This window comes from Amyelois transitella, chromosome 13 (genome assembly GCF_032362555.1).
Source record: "Amyelois transitella isolate CPQ chromosome 13, ilAmyTran1.1, whole genome shotgun sequence".
Taxonomy (NCBI): Eukaryota; Metazoa; Arthropoda; class Insecta; order Lepidoptera; family Pyralidae; genus Amyelois; species Amyelois transitella.
The window spans coordinates 729,233-743,029 of record NC_083516.1 but is presented as its reverse complement, the minus strand read 5'-3'; the positions used below and the strand labels follow the sequence as shown (position 1 = coordinate 743,029).

Genomic DNA, 13,797 nt, shown 5'->3' with positions numbered 1-13,797 from the left:
AAGTAAAAAATAAATAAAGCAAATCTTCAAAAATGTCTTTATAATAACACTATTATAAACTCATACAAAATATACAGTCTTCATTTAATTCTATACAAAAATAGCCATTTATTCTAAACAGTAGGTATAAACTGGACGAAACTTAAGTTACCATTTAACCGCGCTCAAGAGAAGACGGTTAAATCATATTTATTTATTTTTCAACCAATTGTCCCTGTTGTGATAAACTGAACACCGTAAATAACATTTAGGCAGAACCTTCTCCTTTTTTATGGACAAAATGTTATTTAACCGCTTTTAAACTTGAGCACGGCATAACTATAAAAACTATTTGTCCACTCCACTCCACGCGCGGTATATTCCTTACTATTCGGATGAAATTATTACTCGACTAACGAGTGGACGGTCGAGTCGAGACTAATGAGTCGAGTGGTACAGTACAGACAGACGCACAAAACAACATATTTATAGATATTCCCAGCCATACATATGGCACTTAAATGAAATATAGATTTAATTCTTAAACAAGAAAGGGATTGGACGATTCATACAACTTTGCTAAAATATACTAACTACCTTTAACTACTGAAAATGTAAAAATACCAATGTACATATATTTTTCCTCTTAAAATCTTCAAATCCCTTTAAAAGCCTCGTAATTTAGTGTATTTCATAATAAAATCAAAAATTTTATTTCTAAGTGTCTAACCCACACTTAAATATTAATATTTACATCATTTGGTCATTCCATACTGCATTAAATACACAAATAATGTCTCTTTTATTTTAATTTTCTTTTTATTATTATAGCCTCTACATTTTTCTTTTTTTTTATCAAGTAGCAACATTATTATTATAAATCCACACAATAATAAAACCGTAGTTTTGAAACTTTCAAAACACTTCATTGACTTTACAAATATTTTTATTTACGTCTTTTGTATGGTCAGAAACGTTAATCGAGACTTATTTTGTGGAGATTCATCTAAAAACTATCGAAGCAGCTTTATTTTTAGAATAACTACTCATGCCATAAATTCAAACTTTTTTTTATTCTGACCCTGTTCCTCTTATGGTTACATGACATTCCTTTTGATTAATTTGCAAAAATAGGTTTATGGTCAGTTAAGTGTGTTCAATAAAACTATTCTTACAAAACTCTTCATAAAATTTACTAATTAATTATTATTTAATTTTCATACTTTTGATTTATTAAATAACATTTTTTAAATTAATATTTTGTATAAGTCGATTTAATATTCATTTGCCGAAGAAAATTCCTAGGTGTATAACTATTCTTTAGAAAAGTCTAAAAGTTAAAATGTACTAAAATTTTCACCCACAATTTACTAAATCGACTCAACTATATCGATTCATAATTCAACGTTTAAACATAAAAAAAATCACATCTCTTTGTAGACGATCAAATCTAAGTTCCTCTTCATTGATTCTTTTGCTACAGTTTTAGTTTTATTTTTATGTGACCTATTTTAGTTTCTAGACACAATTTAATGTCACATTTACAATGCCAAAAGCTTAAGCTACAATTCATTAATCACAGGATGAATCATCATAAAAAAAACCAATGTCAAACACACAGCCAATCTTTACCAAAGTCAATCACAGAACAGCCTCAGGCCAGAAAGGTCAACTTAAGGAAACCTTTAAGAAACTCCATCAAGGTCACATTCCCAAGGTCACTCGCACAGCCAATCACAAGGCAGCCTTGGCATTTTATTCGCCGGCCACGGTAAATAACCAGCTGTCTTGAAAATCCAGTAGTCATACGACACTTTGCTTATCAGCAGGACCAACACGAGGACCTCCAGGCCTATGATGTAGTAGATGTAGTCGGTCCAGTCCCGGGGGGTGTGACAGACGTGGGACTCCACAAGGTCCACCACTGGGCCCATGTTGTTGGTACACATTAGTAATTTGTAATCGGGTATGTTTTTTAAGTTTTCTTGTAGCCACGGCTGAAAGGAAAATATACGGTTTTTATGAAGTGACAATAAATGAACGTCTCTTATTCCCGAAGGGGTAGGCATTGACATCTTCCCACTAGTTAAAGAAAGGAAAATAGACGGTGTTAATGCAGTGACAATAAATGAAAAAAAATCACGTCATTTATTCCCGAAGGGGTACGCAGTGACTATATCATCTCATTAGTTAAAATACATGCATACATCTTTCGCATCGTCTACATTCATCACTTTCTTAATGCGAACTCGATGTTTGACACTCTTGACCTGACTTTTCAACGTCCCTTTCCAACGTTCCAATTCATACATACATACATATGGTCACGTCTATATCTCTTGCGGGGTAGACAGAGCCAACAGTCTTAAAAAGACTGAATGGCCACGTTCAGCTTTATGGCTTAATGATAGAATTGCAATTCAAATAGTGACAGGTTGCTAGCCCATCGCCTAAAAAAGAATCCCAAGTTTGTAAGCCTATCCCTTAGTCGCCTTTTACGACATCCATGAGAAAGAGATAGACTCGTCCAATTCTTTTTTGTATTGGTGCCGGGAACCACACGGTACTTTTCCAATTCATATCTTTGCATAATATAGTAATGGCGTTGGCTTAGCTGACTGATCGGTACGTTGGTCTTAAAAGTCTATATTTGGAACTTTCATTGTTTTTTTTAGATTATCAGCTGCTGAGATAAATCATAAAGTTTTTTACAACATAATACTGACGTCCTGGTAAAGGGTCAGGTCAAAAGTACCCGAAACCGCCGAGCTTGCATGAAGAGAGTTATGAATGTGGATGAAGCAAAGGAAATATGCAGAGATCGTGGCAAGTGGAAAGAGGTAGTCTCTGCCTACCCCTCCGGGAAAAAGGCGTGATTTTATGTATGTAATACTGAGACTCTTAGTGATGAAATAAACTATATACCTTGAGCATCTTCTCAGTGTTGCAGTCGCAGGGTATGTGGTTCCCCGCGATGGAGAACGTGGGCACAGTCGTGTCGAAGCGGTTAGACAAAATGTACGTGTGTATCTGAAATTAACAAATCCGTGATGATTTATTTATTTTAGAATTTAGTTTCAGGTTTGGCGGCTTGTAAAATACCGATAAAAATAACTCTTCAATCCTTTAATTTTACTGGGTTAAACTTTTGAACAAGCATTTACATATGGATTGTCGTCCTATCTCGTACTAATTTATTTCTATTTTCCCCTATTGTCTAAGTTACTTTAACGTCCTTGGGAATCTTATTGCTGTAGCAGAATATTATCCCAAGAAACTAACTACTAACTAAAGGGCAGTTAGTAATTTTTATCACAAAACGAAATGTTTAAAATTTACAACGACGTATTCTTGATAATTGAGAGGAAAGCCGCCATATTTTTTTCCGCTTTGCTACCAAATGGCAGCAACCCACCTCCTTATTCACAAACGTCAAAAGGCAATATGCACCTCTCTCTTTCTCCCACTACAGTAAACTCAAAGCTAGAAAGAGAAGACGTCCGCGTATAAGTTCACTGATCTCTAAAACGAATAGACATGTCTATTTATTTATTTAGGTACAACAACATTTATTATTATTATTACAACAATATTATAAGACCAGGTAACTATTACTATTAAAATTATAGTCTATAGAATACATTTCAGAAATTAATTAATAATTATTATTTAATATATGAATTTATACCTTATATTTGTGAAATACATTACATTATTACTTTTAAAATGTCAAACACTACTCACGGTCTTTAGTTTATTGTAGCCAATAGAGAACAATATGAAATTCTCTATGAACTTGGTGCCTTCCAGTTCCACTATATTCTCTATGTCGTTGTAGTCCACGATCAGCTGCCGGAGGTGCTCGTAAGTGGGATCGTCACCCACCGTCTGAAGAGAGGTTATCTGTCAAAGAACACATTGAAGACAAAAAGGTTAGTAACCTTCAAACTGTTCATGATGTTGTTAGAAATTGTATGAATATACAACGGATTCAAATTCAAATAAAAACCTTTTATTCATTATTATGGGATAGTTCACTTAATAATTGTCATATCTTTTGGTTTAACAACATTGGTTTGACGTCAAATAAATTACTTAAAACTAAGTTTACTGCCGCTTCCAATGCGTCAGTGCAGAAGAAGCGGTAACAAACTGCACTGCAGCATTGTCTTCAACAACGTCAACTTCACAACAATTCAAACTTAGAATAAAAATTTGGACGAGAGAATACATTGTTGTGATTAATTGACTTATATGAAATTTGAATATTTGAGATTTAAGATTATCTATATTTGTAAATTGACGACCGGTGAAAATGCTGCAGTGTAGTTTGTTCCGCCGCTTATTCTACACGTGAGCTTTGGAAGCGGTAGTAGTTATAATTAGATTTAAATGAAGTGACGTCAATAAGTGATACCTTGTATCCAGTTTTAAAAAATAAACTATTCTATTCTAGTCTTCACCACCTCACTCTCCATCAACTCCAGACTTCTCGTTGACATCCAGATTTTTAATGACAGCGGGTGCAGTGTAACATACATACATAAAATCACGCCTCTTTCCCGGAAGGGTAGGCAGAGACTACCTCTTTCCACTTGCCACGATCTCTGCATACTTCCTTTGCTTCATCCACATTCATAACTCTCTTCATGCAAGCTCGGCGGTTTCGGGTACTTTTGACCTGACCCTTTACCAGGACGTCCTTAATTTGCAGTGTAACATTATCTTATAATAAGTCAATGGAACACTCACATTATTGTAAGAAACGTTCAGTTTGACGGTATTAGGCGGTAGGTCCGTGGGCATCACCGTTAGATGGCGCTGGGAACAGTCCACCCCCACCAGGTTCGTGACGTCGTCCCCCATCAGCTCCAGCCGCTCCCTGATGCAGGTGCAGTTGATGTTGGCAGGCTTTATTTTGCTGCAGCTGACGTTTAGCTGGGAATTAAAAACAAAAAAAAAAGTATGTATTGCCTTATTAAAAAGTACCTAAAAATAGAGGTTGTTTTATGTAGGTCGTCGAGAAAAAATGTTAAAAATTCATTCATGTAGTCACGTCTATATCCCTTGCGGGGTAGACAGAGCCGACAATCTTGAACAGGCTGATAGGCCACGTTCAGCTGTTTGGCTTTACGATAGAATTGAGATTCTAATAGTGACATATTGCTAGCACATCGCCTTAAATAAGAATGTTAAATTTTTAAGCCTATCCCTTAGTCGCCTTTTACGACAATCAAATGAGAATGAGAGGGGAATGAGATTTGATGATGATTCTTTTTTATATTGGTGTTGGGAACTACACGGCACTCACATACGTACTCTCTAGTGTTTCTCCTTTTTACCCGACTACGGCGATGCAAAATGGAGGATTACGATTCTGACCTGTATGCAATCTTGTGATTTTAAATTAATATGGCTATATCAAGAACAAAATTACAGCACAAAATACCTACCTCCTTCTGTATCCTGAGATGGTCGATCTGCACAATCTTCACGTCCTTGAACCAGTTGAATTCCAGGTCCAAGGCGCAGTACGTGTCGTTGTAATTGAGGAACGTGACCAGGGATGTTGTGTTGGTGGTGGTCTCCATGGCCTTCTGGAAATGCTTGCAGCGAAGGTATCTGTTGCCTGAAATGGTTTAATCATCATTTATTTATTCCTTGAATATGTTCGTTGGTGAAATCGGTTTTTATAAAAGCCTTTAAAAGAAAAACTTGACTTAATGAATGAAGAAGAATTTGCTGGTGATAGAAAGTCAAGGTGTTCCAAAATTCACTGAGGAAGGGGTGAATGGGATTTTAGATAAAGAAGTATGCAGGGATCATGGCAAAGTGGAAAGATGTTGTCGTCCTGCCTACCCCTCCGGGAAAGAGGCTTCTATTACATACACACATATAATCACGTCTATATCCTTTGCGAGGTAGACAGAGCCAGCAGTAATGAAAGACTGATAGGCCCCGCTCAGCTATTAGGCTTAATGATAGAATTGAGACTCAAATAGTGACAGGTTGCTAGCCCACCGCCTAAAAGAAGAATCCCAAACTTATCAGCCTGTCCCTTAGTTGCCTTAAACTCTTTTCCTAACCTGATAAGTCCACCATAATCTTCCTGTTACTCTGCACCAGACTCAGCGGGAATTCGGTCAGGTTATTGGCAGAAGCGTCCAGTACTGTCAGGTTGAAGAGGTAAGCGAAGGGCCGCTGGATGGAGGGCTGGAGTTTGGCGCTCGTCAGGTTGTTGTTGGAGATGTTCAGGCAAGCCAGCGCTGAGTACTTCGGGAATTGACCTGGAATCATAAGAGTAGAGTTGAACTATAAATTTAACGTAAGACAAGTTTGTTCGTTTTGAGTATAAACTTTTGTACAATTAGAACTGCCTCCAATTGATTTCCACCTATTTTGAAAACGGTAAAATTTATAAAAACATTGTATATATAACATTCTTAATGTAACGAACACTTTCCTTAAAACTGCATTTAAATAATAGACAGAGCCAACAGTCTTGACTTGAAAAGACTGAAAGGCCACGTTCAGCTGTAAGGCTTTATGATGAAATTGTGATTTAAATAGTGACAGGTTGCTAGCCCATCGCCTTCAAAAGGCATCCCAAGTTTATAAGCCTATCCCTTAGTCGCCTTTTAAGACATCCATGGTAAAGATATGGTGTGTGTGTCCTATTGTGGTCCTATTCTTAAATGCCTACAAAATGGGTAAATATCTTAAAGCTAAATTTACTAAACAAGTTTCGCACGATACACCGATCACAATTTAACACCTCTAGGTACGTATTTATGTCAAAATCAACAAATGCCTGCCCCAAAACGAATGTTCAATCATACATATGAGAATAGAACAGTTATTTCAGTCCATCATAGCGTGATAATGCTGATCTTTGAAGCAAAACAAAAACAAAACGAACATTAATAGACACACGTAAAACAAAAGGAACCATGGCCTGGATACACACATTTTCTTTGGATTTTACAGACACTGAATGAAGAGTGAAAGCACTAAAAACATACATACATATATATATATTGTCACGTCTATATCCCTTGCGGGGTAGACAGAGATAACTGTCTAGAAAATACTGAACTGAGATTCAAATAGTGACAGGTTGCTAGCCCATCGCTTAAAAAAAGAATCTCAAGTTTATTTACCTTTCATTAAGTCGCCTTTTAAGACATTCATAAGTAAAATATGGGTGGTCGTATTCTACAGTGCCGGGGACCACACGACATAACATTTGTTGACCCGAAGGAGGTACAGATTAAACCAAAGTTAAACCGCTACCAAATAAACTTAACCAGCAAATTAATGATGTTGATAAGAAAGAAATAGATGTTGACAAGAAGAACACAGCACAATGATAAGAAAGAGAGAAACTAAAGGACGTCACTAAAAACAACACCAGTGTTGACACAAATATTGCGCACTCACTTCCGTATTTGCTCCAGGGAAATGCCTCCTCCTCGCTGTCTGAGATCATAAAAATAATAAGCATATTCATTCAGAATCGTCAATATACGCGAGATATTGAAATTTGATAGGTCTTCAAAATTCTTTTAGGTTGAATTTATCTGATGTCAAATTTTAGCGAAATATTCAGTGGTTTTCGTGAAAGTAATTTGTGGTCTCGCATTCCCGGTAAAAACAATCGTTATATTTAAAAAAGAACGTAGATAGATTCGTTCGGAATCTGCATATGGGACTGCTGAGTTGAGTTGACTGATGAGAAAACAAAATATTTGATAGCTAAAGATTTATCTAAGACATAAGTTAGAAACAAAACATAGATGGTATACTTCCGCTGCTCAGTCAAATAAAATTCTTTGTCGTTACCTTTTCTCACTTTTTCCCTCACTCTCTTTCTACTCATACTATCTTTTACGCTGTTCTGTCATCTCTTTATCCTTCTTCCCCTATTTCTTAAACCACTTCCACAATTAAAGCTCTTTTAGTAACATGACCTTCCTCTCTTCTCATGACGTGTCCGTACCAACCCAGCTTATTACCATTCATCTTTTAATTTAGTGGCTCAGTCGAATAAAATTATAGAACTTAATTTATACTACAGAAAACTCGAAGGTAGTCAACACGCTGTTGAAGGCGTCGCAAAAGCGAGAGCATCGCACACCTCGCTTTATTCAGGTCGGAAGATCGGTAGAACCAAGGGTTGGTGGAAAAATAATGTTAGGAATTCAGCGGTGACATTTACGAACGTTGACATGGCTTCTCATCTTCTCCCTCTAACTCTGAGTTTAACCAAAAAGATAAAAAGAGAGAGAGAAGATAAAAAATGCGTCTTGTCAACGTTCATGAGTATACCCCCAAAGTAGACAAAAGATTTTACAAACTCACCGACTATCTTCCCAATGTTCCCATCAGTGAGAGCCATGGACTTTAGTCTTCTGAAGACGGCTTGGGAGACGTCCAGCTCGTCGATTGTAGCGTTCAGGATGTGGAGATTGGTGGTGTTTTGGTTCACTGTAAAGAAAATAGGATGACATTAGGCGGTGTGTTCTATAACTTCTATTTTTGTGATCTCCTCTAATAAATAAGTTTAAAATCAACTCTAGATCTTCCCCAAAAAATTTACTCAGTTGACACCATTACTAATTTAACAACATGTAAATTATCAAATAATTAGACAATTCATACTCGTACATATTTATGATAATTCCAGTTTTTAATACAACAACTGAAAATACTATAGAATGCGTTATGATTAGACAGTAGGTAAAACATAACATACATTTAATAAATCACAGGGTATAAATCCACCCACATGGTCGTAATCGTAAATACTCGGGCTGACATTGGCACTCTAATTAAGCAATTTATTTACTAACGAGACTGGAGCAACAACAGTTTTAACGCTTTCCTTTCTAAGCAATTTAAGGTAAAATTAATGCCAAAGTTCTAAGTGTAGTCTTATTTAGTTTAACCCCGTAGTAGGGCAAAGATAGAGGTACTTTAAGTTAATAAGAGCCCATGTAAATTAAGAATTTAAATACTAAGTGATTAAAATATTTGGTGTACCGCAGGGTGGCGTGCTAGGTCCATTCATTTTAATGTGTCTTATTTCTAATATCATTTATTAATGGGAATTTTAAGTACAAAGTTAGCACATAAACACACGGACACTGGCACGCTACCTTCACACTTAGGTAGGTACCTACATTGTATTTTTGTTTCAAAATAATTCGTTCAATGCTGCTTCACATTTTTTAATGGCGACAGATTCTTAAAAACGTCCTTATTTATTCGACCCACGTTGCATCAGATTGAGATAAGCTTAGCAATGTGTGCATCCGCTATCAATGGAATGCATTGTCCACAGATTAGAAATAGCTAGATACAGCCAGTGACATAGTATTAAAATCAAGCTTGACAAGGCTCTTCTGCTTGCTATGAAGTCAACGTTGAGATTGAATAGAGATTGTGTTTTTTTTTTGTTGTTATTTATATAATTGTGTTATTATTTTTCTTGTAAATTTGCAAATTTGTTTTAAGTTTATAATCATCTTTTTTTATAAGTAGTTTTAGTTTTAGCCGTGTGGTTCCCGGCACCAATACAAAAAAGAATAGGACCACTCCATCTCTTTCCCATGGATGTCGTAAAAGGCGACTAAGGGATAGGCTTACAAACTTGAGATTCTTTTTTTAGGCGATAGGCTAGCAACTTGTCACTATTCGAATCTCAATTCTATCTTAAAGCCAAATAGCTGAACGTGGCCTATCAGTCCGCTCAGGACTGTTGGCTCTGTCTACCCCGCAAGGGATATAGACGTGATTATATGTATGTATGTATGTATTTTAGTTTTAATTTTGCTCATTCTTTTATAGGTTATTGCGAATGATACATAAATATAATAGCAAATAAGGCATCAAATAAAAAAATATAGGTATTAATTTTTCTTTGTAATTAAATATAATGTTCTTGTACAAAGAGAGGTACAGAACTATCCTACTTATTTGAATAATTTTATATAGATTATTATTATATAATTTTAGATACTTTTTAATAACGATCACTGCAACTGTTTAATTGGACGGCCTCTGTGGCGCAGCGGTAGTACGCTTGCCTGTGACACCGGGGGTCCCGGGTTCGAATCCCGGCCAGGGCATGATGAGAAAAGAACTTTTTCTGATTGGCCTGGGTCTTGGATGTTTATCTATATAAGTATTTATTATAAAATATAGTATCGTTGAGTTAGTATCTCGTAACACAAGTGTCAAACTTACTTCGAGGCTAACTCAATCTGTGTAATTTGTCAAAAAAAAAAAAAAAAAAAAAAAAAAAAAAAAAAAAAAAAAAAAAAAAAAAACTGTTTAATCAAATTAATCATAAGGCACCACCATTTTACTTCTCGATTTGACATTTTGATTCTAGCCAGATCTACATAATATTATATCTGGCCAAATCGTTTTGAATAGTCATTTTAATACTATGCGGGTCGTATCTTCAAAAACAAGGGTATTTCTTTGTTTGACTTGTATAATGTATGTATGTCCGCGATCTTCTCGTGTTTCGTTGAATCGATTTTGATGGGGTTTTTAACTAAGTATGCAAAAACCTTCTTTATAGCATTAGTCCCAGTTACATCCTCCCCTCCCGTGACCGGGATGCTGCTTTTTGACCATGAAGCTGGATCGGGTGAGTCAGGTTTTACAAGAAACGACTCCCGTCTGACCTCCGCAACCTTTGCAGGATCTAACCCTGATTGGATCATGGTTGCACATCCAATTGCCTTTTCTCCGCTATAGCCGCTATAAGTTACGCTAGGTTCTTCTTTATGGCTTAATGATAGAATTGAGATTCAAATAATTTTAGTTTGCTACCCCGTCGTCTACAAGAAGTATCTTTGGGATTCTTCTTGTAGACGAATCCTTGGGATTCTTTCTGTAGACGATATTAATTGTCCCTTAATCGCCTTTTACGACATATTCTTAAGTGCCGGTCACCACACGGCACTACGTATTATATATTTGATGTGTATATCAAATGCTACTGTTACTCTGTCTACCCGGCAAGGGATATAGACGTGATTATATGTATGTATATCAAATGCGAATTCCTTGCAATCTACTCAGAACCAGAACGAGACCGGAGCCGGCTCAAAGCGCGCTGTTCTCGCGTTATCTACGGAATGCAGTTGCATACGATTGCAACATTATGCATGCATGCAAATTATATAGAACACAGAACTTTAGCAGTTTAATTTGTCTAAGAGAATTGTAATTATTCAAATTGTGTGCGCAATCGTCTTCCGTGTGGTTCCCGGCACCAATAGAAAAAGAATAGGACCACTCCATCTCGCTCCCATGGATGTCGTAAAAGGCGACTGAGGGGTAGGCTTATAAACTTGGGATTCTTTTTTTAGGCGATGGGCTAGCAACCTGTCACTATTTGAATCTCAATTCTATCTTAAAGCCAAATAGCTGAATGTAGCCTATCAGTCTTTTCGAGACTGTTGGCTCTGTCTACCCCGCAAGGGATATAGACGTGAACATATGTATGTATGTATACAAATTGTGTGTGCAATCGTCTTCTTGACGGCCTCAGTGGCGCAGCGGTAGTAGGTACGCTTGTCTGTGACACCAGAGGTCCTGGGTTCCAATCCCGACCAGGGTATAATGAGAAAAGAACTTTTTCTGATTGGCCTGGGTCTCGGATGTTTATCTATATAAGTATTTATTATAAAATATAGTATCGTTGAGTTAGTATCTCGTAACACAAATCTCGAACTTACTTCGAGGCTATATAACATCACGCTGAAACTATTAGAAGCGAAGAATTAATGGAGAATGTGAATCCTTGAGGGCTTCAATGATACCCAAAATAACTATTCCACGCGGACGAATTCGCGGGCACAGCTAGTTTGCTAATAATCTGTGGCGATACTATCTGCTTCATCTGTTAAAGTCTATAATTTGTACCATGACTGTGTTTACAGATTTTTATAGTTGTCAAACGTCTATTTTGCATTTTTTTTTATTTTAGTTAACTTTAAAATATGTTTATTTCCATATTAAGTAGGTGAACATGTTTCTAATTTGGATATTAATAAATTTTTTGGCATTTTCATCAACTTATCGACCTACTTAAAGGTCATAGTACTTTTCTATTATGGAATGATGTGTTTTGCAATATAGGTGTGTACAGGTTTTTTGTTTAGTCAAACTAGTATTATTTACGACTAGTTTTTGCGCGACGCTTCCTTCCTGTGGGAATTTACAGAAATAAAATTGTATGTAGTCCTGAATTGAAGGTTTTGTCTGTGTCTATGCTTAATATCATCAAAAAAATCAAATAAGTATTTTTTTGTACTTTATCTAGACTTATATTATAAAGCTGAAGAGTTTGTTTGTTTGAACGCGCTTATCTCAGAAACTACTGGTTCGAATAGAAAAATTATTTTTGCGTTGTATAGACCATTTATCGAGGAAGGCTTTAGGCTATATAACATCACGCTGCAACTATAAGAAGCAAAGAAATAATGGAAAATGTGAAAAAAAAAACGGGGAAAATTATTCATCCTTGAGGGCTTCAATGATGCCCAAAAAAACTATTCCAAGCGGACGAAGAAGCGGGCACAGCTGTTATATTATATGTAGTATTCTATAAGTTCTCTCAGTAAAAAAGTATGTAGATATTTTATTCTTTACATAGGAAATGATAATTGCTTCTTTATCATCTAAAGTACCTACCTATTTTATTGCGATGTCAATAAATCCGGGTCACAGATAAAACCTTTCTAATCCGGGTCAGTCTAGTGTCAATTTCTAATCTTTATCTTTGACTCGACCTTAAAAGGTCCCTTCACTAATAAGTTGCATAGGTTATTATGACTGATGTTTTCATCTTATCATTGTGATAAGATCCGTCTTACCCTAGTGTCAGAGTGTAAAGTACAGACATACATATAGATAATCACGTCTATATCCCTTGCGGGGTTGACAGAGCCATCAATCTTGAAAAGACTGATAGCCCACGATTAGCTACTTAATGAGAGAATTGAGATTCAAATAGTGACAGGTTGTTAGCCCATCGCCTAAAAGACGAACAAGTTCACAAGCCTATCTTTTAGTCGCCTTTTACGACACCCATCAGAGTTATCCTATTCATTTTTTCTATTAGTGCCGGGAACCGCACGACACGACAGTAAGACTTTGACTTGCCAATAAAAGAGACTTGCCAGTTAATAAGACGGCCTCTGTGGCGCAGCGGTAGTACGCTTGCCTTGTCCCGGGTTCGAATCCCGGCCAGGGCATGATGAGAAAAGAACTTTTTCTAATTGGTCTGGGTCTTGGATGTTTATCTATATAAGTATTTATTATAAAATATAGTATCGTTGAGTTAGTATCTCGTAACACAAGTCTCAAAGAACTTACTTCGAGGCTAACTCAATCAGTGTAATTTGCCCTAAAAGTAATAAGTAATAAAAGTAATAATAATAAGACTTACTAGTTGTGTACAGGTGTTCCTTCAGCCTGCCGCTGTCCAGGTCGCAGCAGAACACCGAGGTGGAGGTGACCCGCGTGCAGGTGCCGGCAGGGGGGGGACACTTTTCCCGGGGCATGTGGAAACATTTGCCGTGGTTCAAGTACTGGTTCGGCGGCTCCGGGCGCTGGGTTGACGCGGGGGGTTGCTGTAACATTTTTGATGTTTATTTATTATACAGGGTGACTTTTAATTCAACTGCATAAATTTAACTGTTAAGTGTACTCAACTAAAGGATATTTAAAAACGTTAAAAGAAAATTATCGGTTCATATTTCAGAAAGTACGAAAAAACGACGCGTAAGATTCAGA

General features: G+C 36.5%; 1 protein-coding gene across 2 annotated transcripts in view; it reads right to left on the bottom strand.

Moving 5' to 3' along the window:
• Positions 1 to 25: 25 nt before the first annotated feature.
• The window catches only part of LOC106133168 (protein halfway), a 36,963-nt gene continuing 23,191 nt past the window's right edge, over positions 26 to 13,797 (bottom strand). The window contains exons 3-11 of one of the 2 annotated variants that reach the window (XM_013332803.2): positions 13,451 to 13,634; positions 8,341 to 8,466; positions 7,420 to 7,458; positions 6,066 to 6,266; positions 5,433 to 5,608; positions 4,732 to 4,917; positions 3,724 to 3,882; positions 2,905 to 3,009; positions 26 to 1,976 (exon numbers count right to left, since the gene is read on the bottom strand). In XM_013332803.2, the coding sequence (XP_013188257.2) occupies positions 1,698 to 1,976; positions 2,905 to 3,009; positions 3,724 to 3,882; positions 4,732 to 4,917; positions 5,433 to 5,608; positions 6,066 to 6,266; positions 7,420 to 7,458; positions 8,341 to 8,466; positions 13,451 to 13,634 (1,455 nt within the window). In that variant the 3' untranslated portion in view covers positions 26 to 1,697. The remainder of the gene's footprint in view (positions 1,977 to 2,904; positions 3,010 to 3,723; positions 3,883 to 4,731; positions 4,918 to 5,432; positions 5,609 to 6,065; positions 6,267 to 7,419; positions 7,459 to 8,340; positions 8,467 to 13,450; positions 13,635 to 13,797) is intronic. The other variant, XM_013332804.2, reaches the window with a different exon arrangement.